Source organism: Clytia hemisphaerica, unplaced genomic scaffold (assembly GCF_902728285.1).
Source record: "Clytia hemisphaerica strain Z4C2 unplaced genomic scaffold, Clytia hemisphaerica genome assembly, whole genome shotgun sequence".
Lineage (NCBI taxonomy): Eukaryota > Metazoa > Cnidaria > Hydrozoa > Leptothecata > Clytiidae > Clytia > Clytia hemisphaerica.
In genome coordinates, this window is record NW_027103851.1 from 934,815 (window position 1) to 950,614 (window position 15,800).

The following is a 15,800-nucleotide window of genomic DNA, read 5'->3' on the forward strand; positions in this document are numbered from 1 at the left end:
AATTTCAGAAATTAATAAACGGGGGGGGGGCATATGAGAACGGGGCGGTTCCTGTTATTTTTCGAAAATTAACATCCGGATGGGGACGTTTATTCGGGACCTTAGAGTAAGGAAAATTTTCAGCCTGTTACAAAGAATCATCGATTCAAGACAAGAATAAATAAAGTGTCCATGAGTTGCCTGAATATTTTAGAGCATACTTTCTCAGAAAGAAACTTTAAAGGGACATAACAGTACTTGCGAAATTTGTAAACAAACTGTATGCAGGGGATACAAAATCAAAACAAATGTCACATGTCAAAATAAAAAATCAAACCAAATATGGCTAATTTTGATTGTTCAATTGTTTTACAAGTTTGTTTTGGACACGTGATTTCAATTGTTCTCTTTAATGACACGTGGTTCGCGCAATGTTTACATTTTACTACTTTTATGTCCCTTTAAGTATTAAATTTGAGCCATGAAGCACTTTATCTTAAGTGGATCTTGCTAAGGTGATAGTAAAAATTAATGTTAAAAATGCTATGTTGCGCACCCAGGTTTTACAGCCTCTGCTTTGAACATGTGCGATATTTAGATCTCGTTTATTAGAGATAAGAACTCGAATAGTTTTCGATTCATGGGCTAAAATCCATTAAATTTCACTAATCACTAATTTCATTAAAATATTATGAATGAAAACGATTGAAAACGATTTCTTACATTTCCAAGGTAGCCTTCTCCACCGCTACTGAAATTCATGGCATGTTCTCCTTCTGATATTCCCGTGTCACTGTCTTGATTTGCTCCTAGTCCCCCTGAATAAAAATAAAGTTAAGGTTGGTTCAAAATGGTTACGTAAACGTCAATAACAGAAGCTTCAAAGGGGGGGGGGGTTTGTACTTTTACGGTATAACGGGATTGGCCCTTTTTTAGTACGGTATTACGGGATTTGACGGTATTTTAAAATCAGACGGTGACGGTATTTGGCCTTATTTTTTGTCATTATGCCGGTATTCGAACCTGTACAAACCGGTGTGACGGTGTTATTATTTTTTTCAATTTTCGGGATTCCGGGATTCAGCAAAAATTTTGACGGGAAAACGGTATTTCGAACCCCTACAAACCCCCCTTCAAACAGTGCTCAACCAACTAGGAGCGGATATACAATCAAGAGAAAAAGACAAATCTTTTTAGTCAGAAGACTCTGTAATTTCATGTTTCTACAATCATCAGTAAACATCATACAGACTTTACAATATTCATGATATGCACCATTGCAATGTCTTCCATTCCACCCAATAGCTGATTGGTTCAAAGTGACGTATTGACTGATTTTACGTCACTTACAACCAATGAGCGATTGGTTCCGTGATGTAATGTCAGAAGACATTGCAGTGGTGCATATCATGAATAAAATAGTCTGGTAATTGAAAAGCTCACCAGAAAGCCCTTCTCCGTACATTTTTGCTCCGGCCTAGGAGCCTTTAATTCTCTCTTCCGACAACAACGACGGTCAAGACATTTTTTTTTGTTTATCTAATCCGATGATCTATTCCGATTTAATAAAAACGGATTATCTGGATTTCGATAATATTGCGTAAGTATTTAGAAAAAGATGGCTGCCGAAAGTGGGCTTAGCTGCAAATCTCAGTGAAAGATAGTGATCATTTTCATCATTATTCATGATGTTTTGGACATGATTTATGAGAAGTTTGATGCATACTGGTCTAACAATGTGGAAAGACTTTGGAGAAATTTTGGCCATGAATCGTCAGCTGCTCGAGTGCTTAAATCTTGCATATGGCTAACTTCTCTATTTTTATGGACGCACAAAAAAAAGCATAAAACTCTGTAACTTGACAATGGAATGAAACTTTCAAACACACATCCATTGGAATTCGAAAGAGAATACTAAAATAACAACATTACAGTGCAAATTTAAAAACGATCTGAGCAGTTTTTGTGGTGTTATGTGTATGGTTGAAAATAATCCTGTTTTGTATTCATCATTTTTTGACTGGGCGACCGTTCCTTTTGATTTTTCAAACCCGACACAGATTTTTTACAAACATATCACTATGAGAATTCAGTAAAGGATACAAAAAAACAATTCCTGTGTAAATTTGAACAAGATTGGAGTAATTTTCACAGTGTTATGGCTGAAAATGATCGTTTTTGGACTTTGTCGTAATTTCATCGCGGCTGGCGACCGTTCCTTTGATTTTTCAAACCCGACACAGATTTTTTACAAACATATCACTATGAGAATACAGTAAAGGATACAAAAAAACAATTCCTGTGTAAATTTGAACAAGATTGGAGAAATTTTCAGTGTTATAAGGACTTTTTGTCGTGCTTATTTCATTGACTGGGGCGACCGTTCCTTTTGAAGATTTTTCAAACCCGAAACAGGTTTTTTCCAAATATACCACTATTCATTACATACACACTATTGTACCATTTTATTTGGTTTATCCTACTCTCCTCCAAGTATTATCCCAACAGAAAAAATAAATGCTTAGCTAAAAGCCCGTGGCCTCTAATTTAGGCTATTTTTCTCCCCGAAATTTTATCTGGACAATCAAATCAAGCACTTGGAGATATTGACTTCTAAATGTTTTAGCTCCAATTTTGAACTTTTTAGTCGAGGATGAGTGGGCGGGGGTGGGGTTGGTTCTTTAGGCAAGAAAGTGCATGTGTAATCACTTACAAGAGCTAAACTTCCAGGTGGTTTTTTTATTCGTTAAAATTATTTCTCATACTCGCTCTGCAATAGAATTATTACTGGGCTTTCTGATCTGTTCTGATTAGCAGTTTGTGAGCAGCGTTCTAACACAATTAACTCAACAAGCTCATCTTTCACATCTTTTAACCTCTTAAGCCGGAGCTTCCAGCACAGCTGGTTTATTTTAAATCTTTTCCTCTCCTTTTTTCCGGTAACAAAAATAAAAATTCCACCGACAAAAAACAAAATACCGTGCTTCTGATTTTCCCTCTTCAATTCTCTGGTACGTATCGGGATGCCATTAGAGTCTTCATTAATTAACCGAAATCCAACAGTGCCAGACAATTTCAAAAAGTATAAAAAGAAGCATAACCCAAAAATAAACATTTCCTTGGATTTTTAAATAAAAAACAACAAGAAAATAGAGTCGATGTTGTAGGAATATTTCGACGATCTTTATGTCATCATTTTCAACCATATACTAAAAACATTTCAAATGCTACAATTTATTCTAAAAATCAGTACAGCAGGTAATAAAAATCGTAATTAAAAACATTAATGAGATTAAATAAAACTATGCACAAGGGAATGAAATAATAAAATTGATATAAAAGAATAACGGCTTAAAAGAAACAAAGAGAGTAATCAATTGTCAGGGGCCTATCCAAACAATTGAAGCTCTTTTGAAGCTTTTAAACCGTCATTAATTTTAGGCCGAAATTTCTTAATATAAAATGCCTCTAAAAAAGATAATTGTGACCAATTATCATTCATGTCTAAAATTTTACAGTTATTCAATACTGCATTAATCATATGTTCTTTATGGTCGATCCCGTCGGAATTATCAAACAACCGAGTGAGAGCAAAAAAGTTTGTAACGTCATGGAATTTATCACAAAGTTTTAAGTGTTGATGCATTGGTTGATCTGCCCTTCTCCCATGCTCAAGCATTCGGGTTCTAAAACATCTATCCGTTTTACCGATATACTTCTCTCCACAGCCTGGGCAATTAATTTCATAAATAACATTTGCTTTATGCTCACCCAAGACCTTATCCTTAGTCGGACAAAACATAGATAACTTCTTTGATTGGTAACGAACTATCAATTTTACATCATTTTTGACGTATCTTTTCAACTTGCGTATAAGAGTTTTGACCAGATTTTCACCATCGTTTCCCAGGTAAGGAATTTTCAAAAAGATTTTGGTCGAGTCAGTTTCATCATTATCATTCTTCTCAAACGGTGGAAGATTCAATTTGTCAACTTGACGTTTTATTAGGCGACTACTGACATGTGAGGGGTAGCCGTTCCAAGAAAGATATTTTTGGATTATTTTGATTTGGTTTTTGAAAAGTTCTTGATTGGAACAAATTTTATGGGCTCTGACAATCAAAGACCTAACCCACGAAATTTTGAAATTCCAGGGTGTCTGACTGGAAAAATCACTGTACTGACCGGTATGCGTTGGTTTGTAGAAAATATCAGTTTCGGTGCCATTAATTTTAATGTCTAAAAAGTGAACATTTTTATCGTCAAAAGTATCAACTGTGAATTGTAAGTTTTTGTCAAAGGAATTAAATTTATTCAAAACAAAAGGTATATCGTTTGGTTTGATCAGCAGAAGAGTATCATCAACAAATCTCATGTAATGTTTGATGTAGTTTTTCTCAATTAATTCATTGACAATTTTGATTTCAAACTGGGTCATAATGATGTTGGCTAGAACAGGCCCAAGAGACGATCCCATTGACACACCGTCTATCTGTTCAAAAAGTTTTTCATTAAAGGTGAAAGCAGTTTTCTTGCAGGAGTCATTCAAAAGCTTTTTCAAAGTGCGTTTCTGTAACTTGGTTGTAATGAGTTCTTGATCATATACACGCTTAAGAATAACATCGATTGTTTTCTTTAAAGGGACATTAGTAAACAATGAGACAACGTCAAATGAAACGTACTGGAAGCCTTCATCGAAAAGTTCTTTTGGAATTTGATTAATTCGAGAGGATGCATCAAACGAATCTTTTAATGTAAATTCATTTTGTGTTAAAGGATTGAGTAAAGAAGATAGATATTTACCAATTCCGTAGTGGGGTGTTCCGGTTGTATCGACGATCGGTCTGAATTTTGGAAGGCGTTCGAAATTTTTGTGAGTTTTAGGTAAGCCATGAGCGCGTCCCAATCTTGCTGACTTTGGTCTCATGGCAGATTTTTCTTCTTCATCGATTTCACCTCTCGAAAGAAGCGTATTAAGATAAGAGCTTCAATTGTTTGGATAGGCCCCTGACAATTGATTACTCTCTTTGTTTCTTTTAAGCCGTTATTCTTTTATATCAATTTTATTATTTCATTCCCTTGTGCATAGTTTTATTTAATCTCATTAATGTTTTTAATTACGATTTTTATTACCTGCTGTACTGATTTTTAGAATAAATTGTAGCATTTGAAATGTTTTTAGTATATGGTTGAAAATGATGACATAAAGATCGTCGAAATATTCCTACAACATCGACTCTATTTTCTTGTTGTTTTTTATTTAAAAATCCAAGGAAATGTTTATTTTTGGGTTATGCTTCTTTTTATACTTAATTAACCGAGGTACCCCATTATCTATCTGTGAAAATACCAACCGAAAGCTCTCTTTTAAAGTTAACACTAACCTTTATAAACCACGGACACAGTTTCTCGATCTCGACAAAGTAAAATTTTGGATCAGAGGCTTTTGAAAGTCGTAATGGTAGCACTTCTCAATGTGGGTGAAAAGAACAATTTCATTTAATTATAAATTGACCCACATCGAGTAGTGCTACCTACATTAGGTCACCACTTTTCTAAAAACTCTGATCAAAGATGGCCTACAAAGCTTGGTACATGGTATCAGTGAAAGTTACCTAGTTTATTGACAAGTTCATCCATATTGATAGCTTTGTATGTTGGATCAGGTAGAGCTTCATGATCGCGCAAACTAAAAGAAAAAAAAATTATGAATGTTTTATTCGTCTTCATATGAAAATTTTAAGTGCTTATCACAATTATACAACTCAGGCCCGGCATAACAACCGTTAAAGTGGGGAGGCTGAGAGCTCAAAATGAGATAAAACTGGCTAGGAATTTGCGAAAAAAATCTCCATTTGCTCAAGAGTGGGGAGACTGAAGTCTCTCCAGTCTCCCCACTTCCACCGGACATGTTCTTTTAAAATTTGTTCCAGAATTTTGACCTAATTTGAGTAATCTTCGATATTTGAGAGCCTAATGTTCTTAGTCAATTGCACGTTTATAGTTGGAATGAAAAAGTTCTCACCCTCTCTTGGCGATTTTTCTGTTTCTCCTTTTCTTAACCTCTTCCATAAGTTCGTCACCGCAGAGATTTGGAAGCTCGAAACATCCCTACAAAAGAATTAATTATGAATTAATAGAATAGATATTCTCAGGTATCTAATAAAGCCCCCCCCGCATTTGTTGATTTTTCGATTTAGTCAATTATTTATTCCCCAAGAATTTTTTTATCAATTTTTGATAATATTTTCAGCGGTCAAAAGAAGTAGTCTAGAGACTATTTTCCAACTCCCCCGTTTATTACGACCACCCTCGTTTATTGGGCGCCTAAGTACACTACGTGTAGGAAAACAATATAGTGTTGAACTGTTAGTACTGAAAGCATCGATCATTTACGCGATCTGACGTGAGGCTTCTTTCGATAGTTTTGTTTGTGATTGATCGTGCAATGATGTCAGAGCCAAGTTATATTTCTTTTTAAATTTCTTTGGATGACAACTCTCTGGACTGCACTGTCTGTCGGGTATAATAAAAGGTAAATAACATAATGACGTAATTAAATAACGTACCCTCATTCCATCGACACCTTTGTCGGTTATTTCACGGATATCTTTGACATTGTTGATGGGATCCAACATTCTCCTGAGATAATAACAAGGATTCAGATCAGATTCCTAGATAACTTTCGTTTGTTAAAATCTTTTGTTCGTCATTTTTTTCTTTTCTAAGATTAAATAATAATTCTTCTTCTAGAATATGTATTCCTCGGCTTGTTCTGCCTTCCAAAAGTAATCGGGAATAGCGCAACGACATGGCACTATGAATTTTGTATCGAAACGCGCAGAGTTATCAGATCCTCGTAACACTCCATGGTGGAGTAACTGCATCTCATTCAACATAGGGTTGTTGAAGTGATCGAGTCTGGAACTCAAAGCTTTCCTGAAAGAGTTTAGAGCAGAGTGAATAAACTCAGTCGTTAGAGAACTGCAATAAGCATGCGAAAGTCGTCAGTTTACCGGTTAGCTGCTGAATTGAGGTCATTGCAAAATTACTGCATTTGTAATACAAGGAAAGTTTGAATTGAAAAATTTGATTGTGTTACCAATAGACGATATCGGCTTAACTTGAAAACTCAGATTTGACCTCCGAAAATTGCCCACAATGCTTTGCGCAGAAAAAAGTTCACTGTGAAATTTTTTCCGCTCAAAGCATTGTGGGGAATTCTCGGGGGTCAAATCTGAGTTTTCATGTGAAGCAGATATCGTCTATTAGTTGTTACTTCAGGAAACATATCAACATTTGCCTCTCTCTAATCCGACCTCATCATCGAATTATTGAAAGATTCGAATTAGAGAGGGCATTTTACACTACTTAAATGCTATGGGAATCAATCCTATATCACAAAAGATTCGGATTATAAAAGTTCGAATTAGAGATAGTTGACTGTACTAACCATCCGTCTCTGATGAGATTTTTCAATGCTCTCAACACAAGATTTCTATTGTCTTCATTGGTCTTCGGTGAACGATACAATGTGATCAAAACCAGAAGGATGTTTTCTGACGCAATCTTGTTCCGGTTTTGTGAGCATTCGATCAGAAAATTGATCAAAGCGTCCAACAATATTCTCAAAGCTGATTGGTCATCAGAATGACGCATAAGCGTGGCTGTAATAATTGAACATTAAAACGGTGATGAAATTTGGAAATTCACAGCCCTCGGTTTAAATGGAAACAGCTATTCAATTTTTCCTCTGGACGTTTTAACGATACTATGTTATAAGATTTTTCTTTCAACCCCAGCCCTTTTTTCTATTATTCTTTGCTCACATTCTTATAATTAGTTCTTGAAAAGCGAACTTACTTGTTATCAATTTCATCCCTTCGAGATATCCAATCTGTGATCGAATGTGGAAGTTTAACGCCAAGTTCCCAAGGACTGCAAACGAGCGCAAAACGACATCTTTGTCTGGTATTGAACACAACTAAAAAACAGAAGCAAAAGTCTATGTTAAATTTATGATTAATTAAGATTACATTTAAAAGCACACGTCAATTCACTGTGAATATCAAAACTAATTATTTGTGGGAAAGTTCGTAGTTAAGGCACAAAGTCACAATATGTGAGAGTTGAATTACTATAATCGAGTTTTATAGACCCTGTTTTTGCTAAAAATAAGCACTTGTCGAACAAATTTTATATTGCCCAACATCTTTCCATTATTGTTCTAGCAATCTTATTGTAAAAAAATTAGTATACGAAAAAACTTATTTCTGAAGCAATGAAAATACATAGAATATCATTCCTACTTTAATTAGAAGCTCTGTAAAACCCTGCCTGTGAAGTTCGATACGAAACCCATGACCTTTTGATGTCAAGTTGCACAGTAACTCTGAAAAATGAAAAGTTGAACACAGGAAAATAATTGAGATTACTAGATTTCAATGCTGCTGTAATACCTAGAGTTATTGCAGACTTGGTCTTCTGGCAAAATTTAAAATAAACATTGCATTGCAGCGCCTCTAAATAGAGACATTTGACGTCATTCTATCCTAGAAAGCCAGATCCGCCCTTAGGATAGTTACACCCTCAACGATGTTAGGAAAATTTTCATACCAAGACCATGTTCACACGTTACTGTTCGGTTTCGTTCCGGTATGATTTTCGTAACGGATCGAGTGCGTTCATTTTGGTTTCGGAACGTTTTGGAGCAAGAAAACGGAGAAGTTCCGTTCCGATAAAAAAAGTGGAGCGACCCCGTTTCGATCTGTTTTGTTTTGTAATGTCTTTTTTCATGACGTTAGGAATTTCGAAGTCCACACTTGTTTCGGAACCGTTTCGTTTCAATTCGTTTCGGAACGGAACCGTGACGTCTGAACATGGTCCACGAGTAAGTTGACGAAGACAGATGGAATCAGTTGGTGGAGGGTAGTCAGTCCAAGGTGCTAGTGCTTATTGAAAGCCTCCATACGTTGTAAAACTGGGCCTCGAGAGCCTCCCGCGACTATGTCAACCAAATAGAAATATAAAATTTGTTACAAAAAAATTGATAAAGATTTTCATACCAAGAGTAAGTTGAAGACATGTGGAATCAGTCGGTGGAGCTTTCACTTCTTTCAATACACAAAGTTTCGCCTGAAAAAAAAGATTTATAAAAGCAGCTGTCCCGGTTTTTCAGGTATTCAATTTTCACTGAAGAAAACATTCAATTTGATTTAGAACTATCTTCAAGATCAAATGATTTCTGTTTTTTGCTACTCTCGGGTACCTAATAGCCGGGGGGGGGGTTGGAATAAGGGGGGGGGGCTCGAAAAAAATCTCAAAACTTAGTAAGCGGGGGGGGGGGGTTTGGAATAAAAATGTCCTGGGTGGAAAATTTTGAAAAAGTCTAATACAGCAGAATTAGGACAAAAGAGGGAACTTCCAAAAACATTTTCCAAAAATTAATTAGCGGGGGAGGACGGCTATTAGGTACCCGAGAGTAAGTTACATAACCTAGTTAATCTGTAAGACCTGTATACTAAGAATAGAAAGGTTATTACTGAAGAAGGATGCGAATCATGCTTTCCCTGACTGAAAACACCTTCTCTAGTAGCAGTTGATGCAACTCAGAAATTTGCGGTGAGCAAAAGAGGATACCCAGAGGGTTTACAATATCAAGGTAGTTTTTATTAGAAATCAGGATATCCCAGAGCCTCAGAACCTCGAAAACTTATCATCTTAGGCCGTAGGGGAACGACAGCTTTTTCTCTAAAAATTTGATCTCACACACAAACCTGATGAGGAAGTTGTCCAAGTATTTCTGGTAATAAGAACAATTGGTCAATATTGATCTGAACAACGAAACCATAATCAACCAACAAAATCGAACAAAAATTTTCTTCTTGGAAGGTCTCCAATACACATCCACGGCACCATGTTAAGCCAGGTTTGAATTTTCCGACATCGCAAAACACTTTTTGTCCGACTTCAGTGGTTTCTAATGGACACACATCTGATGAGTAGATCTGGTAAAAGTGAAGAGATGTTAGCCAAATTCAGGGGATATCTGGTACCAAATCTTCTCAAGGCCAAAGATATCTTATATAAAACACTAACAAGAACTCCTTTATATTTCCGAAGCCAGAGTAGTTGAAGCAAAATAATTTACTGACTGTAGAAGACAGTAGACCTCAAGTTGGGTGGACACCACTGACCTTTATATATCCCTGGACCAAGTTACTCAATCCCGGCCAACCAAAAATCTTTGATCAGAGTTTTTTTGAAATTGGTACCCTAATGGCGGCAATAATCAATAGCGGTGAAAATGCATCGAGAGCGCTAGATATTCTTTTGCTCGAATACTTTTGATGATGTAGCGCCGTTAGACGTTAATTCTTAACATTGCAATGGCTTCTTCTTGAGTACCAATTCCAAAAAATACTCGAATCAAAAGATGTCGGATATAGCTTGGTCCAGGGATATATAAAGGTCAGTGGTGGACACAGGTTTTTTTAATGAGAATACAACTAGTCTACTTGTAGCAAAGATAGTGCATTGTTTTGGTTCTGTAGAGAACGAAAAGCAACATTTAGTTAGCGATTCAGTTAGATATCCGTGTATTAGGTTCTTATAATATTGACATACAAGTTTATTTTTTTCTATCTGCCGAGAGTGCTCGATGATATCAAAGCTTGTTCAAATTAAAAGAAAGAGTCTTTGATTTATTGTTTAGAGCTTTAAGTTTCATGCCGCTCATATGGACGACAATCATCATTTATCATTTATCAATGATTTTAGCTAATATTGACATACATGATCTTCAATAGCATTAGCCATTCCTTTGATCTTACTGTGACTTTCATTGTCAACGTGTGCCCAAAAACAATGTGCATCTACACACTTGGTAACATTGAAGTCACACCACATATCTTCTCTCTGAATGATAGAAATGAGAAATGAAAAACGAAAAATTACCAATAAAACATTTTTGTTGCACACAAGCTTATACAAGTATTTGCTGGATGAAAAAGGGAAATCTTTATAGCCTATTGAATGAGAACTTCTTTTTTTAAAGAAGTTGCAACAACTTTTTTTAAACATAACAATAATCAATCATATACCACTTCTCCCAGATCATATAAATAAAAACAATGATAAGAACTTGAAAATTGATGTGTAAATCTATAAATGGCAGCAGCAATAATTTAATGGTGTAAAAGTGATTTATACTTTGCTTTCTGCTTCTGATGGAATAATATCAGGCCATGCTAGTCCTGATTCAGTAAACATTTTGTTGATATGAATATCTTTCTTTGATCGTGTGTCAAATAAATCGACTGAAAGAATACTCAGACCACCTATAAAACAAAAGAAAAGAATATGATTTGCACAAAATTATGTTAGCTCATTTGATGAAGTTTAACTTTATAGTCTGTTCTTTCGAAAAGCCTAATTAATTAAGATCGAAATGTTAATAATCAATTAATGATGACCAGGAGAAGATGCGAGAAAGATAAAACAGTTTTTTGACATATATAAAGTAAGTAAAGAAGTTAGTTTGCGACCGCGGTCGGAAGGCTCCTCTTTCGGCAATAGGTAGGAGGGCACCACTCTTTCTCCCTGGATTGCTCCACCTACCCTTGAACCTTTTCTTAATTTCTAAGCGTCAAGCTGAGAGGCATCAAGTACCATTTTTGTACAAAGTCTTTAGTTTGATCTCGTCAAGGATTGAAGCCATGACCTTGTGCATCGTAGCCAGATGCTCTACCACTGTGAAACATATCTATTTGCAAATCTGACTTGCGATTCAAGAAAGTGCTCTATATACTATGGCGTGCGAAAGCGCTATATAATACTATCGCTTTTATAATACTATCTTTTCTAATATAATACTAATCTTCTTCTAATAAATAATACTATCTTTTCAAATATATAATAGTCGAGTTAATAAGTTTGAGTTGAAAAACTCGAGTTCAAGTTATAAGCTGCATGTATTTTGTGACGTCACAAATATACCATTTTAACATCATCTTACTATTTCCCAACTCAAAAATGTAAGTTAAAGACAAATTGATGGGTTAAAAAGGAGATCTGACTGCCGTGTCAAAATACGATGACGTTGCAAAACGTTTGCATATTTTTATATCATCAAACAAAAAAATAAAATGCGCGTAACGTCAGTTGATTGTCAGGGCGATTTTGAAAATTGGAGCCTCTAGCTAGATGGTCTAAAAACGCGTCAAAATAGCTTAATAGTTGTGATATAGGAAGAAAAAAATATTGTTAAATTCGGTTTTTCCAGAAAACCACTTTTGAAAAAATTATTGGGGGGACATTGCCCCCCCCCACCCTTACCCCCCGGTTGCTACGGCACTGCTCTCAACTTGACTTTTTCGTAACTCTACTTTTTTAACTCGACTTTTCTGAGCCTCGAAAGATAGCAATAAGTTAAAGAAAAGAAAGTGATAAATTTCATAAAAAGATAGTATTATATTTGAAAAGATAGTATTATATTTGAAGAAGATAGTATTATGAAAATGATAGTATTTTATAGCGCTTTCGCGCGCCATAATATACCATCGGTAGAGCAATATATCAGTCAAGAATAGAAACAAATTTATTTTCCGATACTCGGAGACTGCCTGAAACAGCACGAAACTCCGAGTATCGGAAAATAAATTAATTTGTTTCTATTCTTGACTGATATATTGCTCTACCGATGGTATATTATGGCGCGCGAAAGCGCTATAAAATACTATCATTTTTATAATACTATCTTCTTCAAATATAATACTATCTTTTCAAATATAATACTATCTTTCGCGCGCCATAATATACCATCGGTAGAGCAATATATCAGTCAAGAATAGAAACAAATTTATTTTCCGATACTCGGAGTTTCGTGCTGTTTCAGGCAGTCTTCAGTCAGATTTTGAAAAAATAAAACAAATCTAAATGACAATTCCAAACCTTTCTCAAGCACACTACTTTGATCTGGGTCAATCTTGCCAACCAATTTTTTTGATTCGATTAACTGTTTCATGAAGGTGCGTGCATCGTCAGAAAAGTTATAATCACATTGGCAGCAGTCTTTATGAGCAGATTTGGATGAATGAAGAACAAGAAGATCTTTTATCTTTTCAAACAATCCTTTGCCAACTGAAATAGTTAATTTATCAGTCAGGAGCCTGATTAGGAAAGTATTTTACAGTCTTCCCGAATTTCCTAATTAGGAAAGGCCTTCCTAACTAGGAAAGGAAAGACCCAATAAAACCCTTTCTACATGATACAGAAACAAAATTTCAAAATGTGTCCAGGGTTTTAACGCTTTGGAATGTCCTAACTATAAAGTCATTCGTTCCGGGCGGTATATCTCAACGCTCCGCCCATGAGAGATCATATTTATTTGCACATAGATCAATTGACTTACTAAAACTAATGGTTATGGTTAGAACTTGCAATTTTGGAGTGATTAGGCGAAAAGATAACTTTTTTGATCTCTTTCCTAATTAGGAAAGTTTTCTTTCCTAATTAGGAAAGTCGGGAAAATCGTAAAATACTTTCCTAATTAGGCAAAAACTTCTAACAGCATTGAATGACACAGTCAGGATTTGAATATTCATTTCATCGTCCTTGTTAAGACAGAAATCACTTTCAAATTTCTTAATATTTACAAACAACGCAAATAGCTCCACTTAATGAGATAAAATTTCTCGGAGATTGATTTGCAGCCGAGCTTATCCATGAAAATTCAAGATTTTGCAGTAGTTGAGGAGAAAACTGTTTTGCAAAATTCACTTTCTTACATCAAAACTGTCCTGCCTTTCGTTGTGAGACTTGCTTATAAATTTTGATTTTACTACATTCTATTCCATCAAAATCATTGACAAGACAGAGGAAAACTCAACAAAAAGGATTTCATTCTGGATGATTTATAAAACTTTTAGAAATAGAAGAAAATAGCTTTACCAATTTGATTTTGATATTTCATGTTGTTATTCATGTTGATCAAAAGACGCAATGCACTCTGGTGAATAAGCAACATGTGCTTTTTCGATTCCTCACTCTTATCTAAATATAAATAAAAATGGAAAACAATCAGGCATCACTTCTCTCAAGCCTCAGGCTATTGTTTTGAAGAGGACACATAACTACTTTTGAAGATTTAGGTCAAACACTCTTTATTTATTTTCCCACCAGATCATCAATCTTCATCAATCTTCATCTAGTTTATAGTAATAATTTATCTTGATTTTTTTCAATTTTCTCATTTGCAAAACATTTCCACAGCGTCAATTATTTTTACAGTTAGTCAAATGTCTTTAATGTTTGCTAAATTTATAAAGAAGCATTGTTTAAAAGCATCAATTTTGCTATAAATGAATCTCATGTTGCAAATATCTAAACTTTTGGAAAAAAATAGTCAGAGAAAAAAAATCTGTCCTGAGAAGACCAAGTATCAACAACTTGTGTATGAAACGGCGTGAATATCAACTAAATTCTTACCATGTGTTTGGGGACTGATCAAATCAAGAAGACATTCCTCCAAAGCTTCCAAGTGAAGTAATCTTTCTTTGAACTGTATACCACACATGAAAATTTGGTTTAACAGTGATAATGATAATCCAAGTGTGATATTCTTTTCACAAGAAACAAGACGTGCTAAAATATAATATAATAGTTATAAGACTTTCTGCATACCTTTACAAAACAACACAGAAAATCATCAATAAATATTTTTCATTCTTTCACATAAAAATGTTTGTTATGTCTACATCTGATAAGTTTATATATCAAGAGTATGTTCTTTCAATGATCTGTTTAGTCCATCAATAGTCAAATCGACTGCCTGAAGACCATACGAAAACAATACAAGAACCAAATTTTTAAAAGGCTATTATCTGTCCACTCAAAGCAAATTGAATGATCTCTAAACCTCTTCATTATAATTTCAAGTTTTTCAAAAAAAATAAATCTTACCCACTAAAGCTTCAACCAATTTCTTTTCGACATACGTATAACAAACAGATCGTTCATTCTGTAGAATATCACGATGAATGATCACAAGTGTTTTGATGAGCGTTTTTTCATCACATGAAGAATTGATAATATCAACTTTAGCTTGTTCAGATGACATCATCTTCTTTAGAAAATTTATTTTTTAGATTTAACTGGAAATAATGTGATGACTCCCCAAGTGATTCAAAGTATACAAGCTAGATGCTGAATGGACCTACCTGATGACGAACCTTAGTAACGAACGAACGAACGAACGAACGAACGAACGAACGAACGAACGAACGAACGAACGAACGAACGAACGAACGAACGAACGAACGAACGAACGAACGAACGAACGAACGAACGAACGAACGAACGAACGAACGAACGAAACGAACGAACGAACGAACGAACGAACGAACGAACGAACGAACGAACGAACGAACGAACGAACGAACGAACGAACGAACGACGAACGAACGAACGAACGAACGAACGAACGAACGAACGAACGAACGAACGAACGAACGAACGAACGAACGAACGAACGAACGAAACGAACGAACGAACGAACGAACGAACGAACGAACGAACGAACGAACGAACGAACGAACGAAGGAACAAAGGTTTATTTATAGGACCTTCAGGTAGGTCCAACAAAAGATTGAAAGGTTCAATGCGGATAGAATCTGAGATTTCAAAGCTTGATTTTTCTGAAGGTTTTTACAAAAAATAGCTCTTAAAGCAAAAATGAAATAATTAGTGACCAAGTAAGATCAGCTTCCAAGCAGATGACAGAATTTTTAAAGGTCCGCTAAAGAACTGTTATTTTAGTAGCC

At 35.2% G+C, this 15,800-nt stretch overlaps 1 protein-coding gene across 1 annotated transcript in view; it reads right to left on the bottom strand.

Moving 5' to 3' along the window:
* LOC136807710 (uncharacterized) overlaps positions 1–15,154 on the bottom strand; it is a 32,930-nt gene extending 17,776 nt beyond the window's left edge. The window contains exons 1-15 of the mRNA XM_067064311.1: positions 14,941–15,154; positions 14,467–14,622; positions 13,930–14,031; positions 12,931–13,119; positions 11,191–11,318; positions 10,774–10,896; positions 9,756–9,986; positions 9,045–9,114; positions 8,289–8,371; positions 7,843–7,963; positions 7,433–7,646; positions 6,549–6,621; positions 6,005–6,090; positions 5,595–5,668; positions 703–797 (exon numbers count right to left, since the gene is read on the bottom strand). Coding sequence (XP_066920412.1) covers positions 703–797; positions 5,595–5,668; positions 6,005–6,090; positions 6,549–6,621; positions 7,433–7,646; positions 7,843–7,963; positions 8,289–8,371; positions 9,045–9,114; positions 9,756–9,986; positions 10,774–10,896; positions 11,191–11,318; positions 12,931–13,119; positions 13,930–14,031; positions 14,467–14,622; positions 14,941–15,100 — 1,905 coding nt within the window. The 5' untranslated portion in view covers positions 15,101–15,154. The remainder of the gene's footprint in view (positions 1–702; positions 798–5,594; positions 5,669–6,004; positions 6,091–6,548; positions 6,622–7,432; positions 7,647–7,842; positions 7,964–8,288; positions 8,372–9,044; positions 9,115–9,755; positions 9,987–10,773; positions 10,897–11,190; positions 11,319–12,930; positions 13,120–13,929; positions 14,032–14,466; positions 14,623–14,940) is intronic.
* Positions 15,155–15,800: the final 646 nt, after the last annotated feature.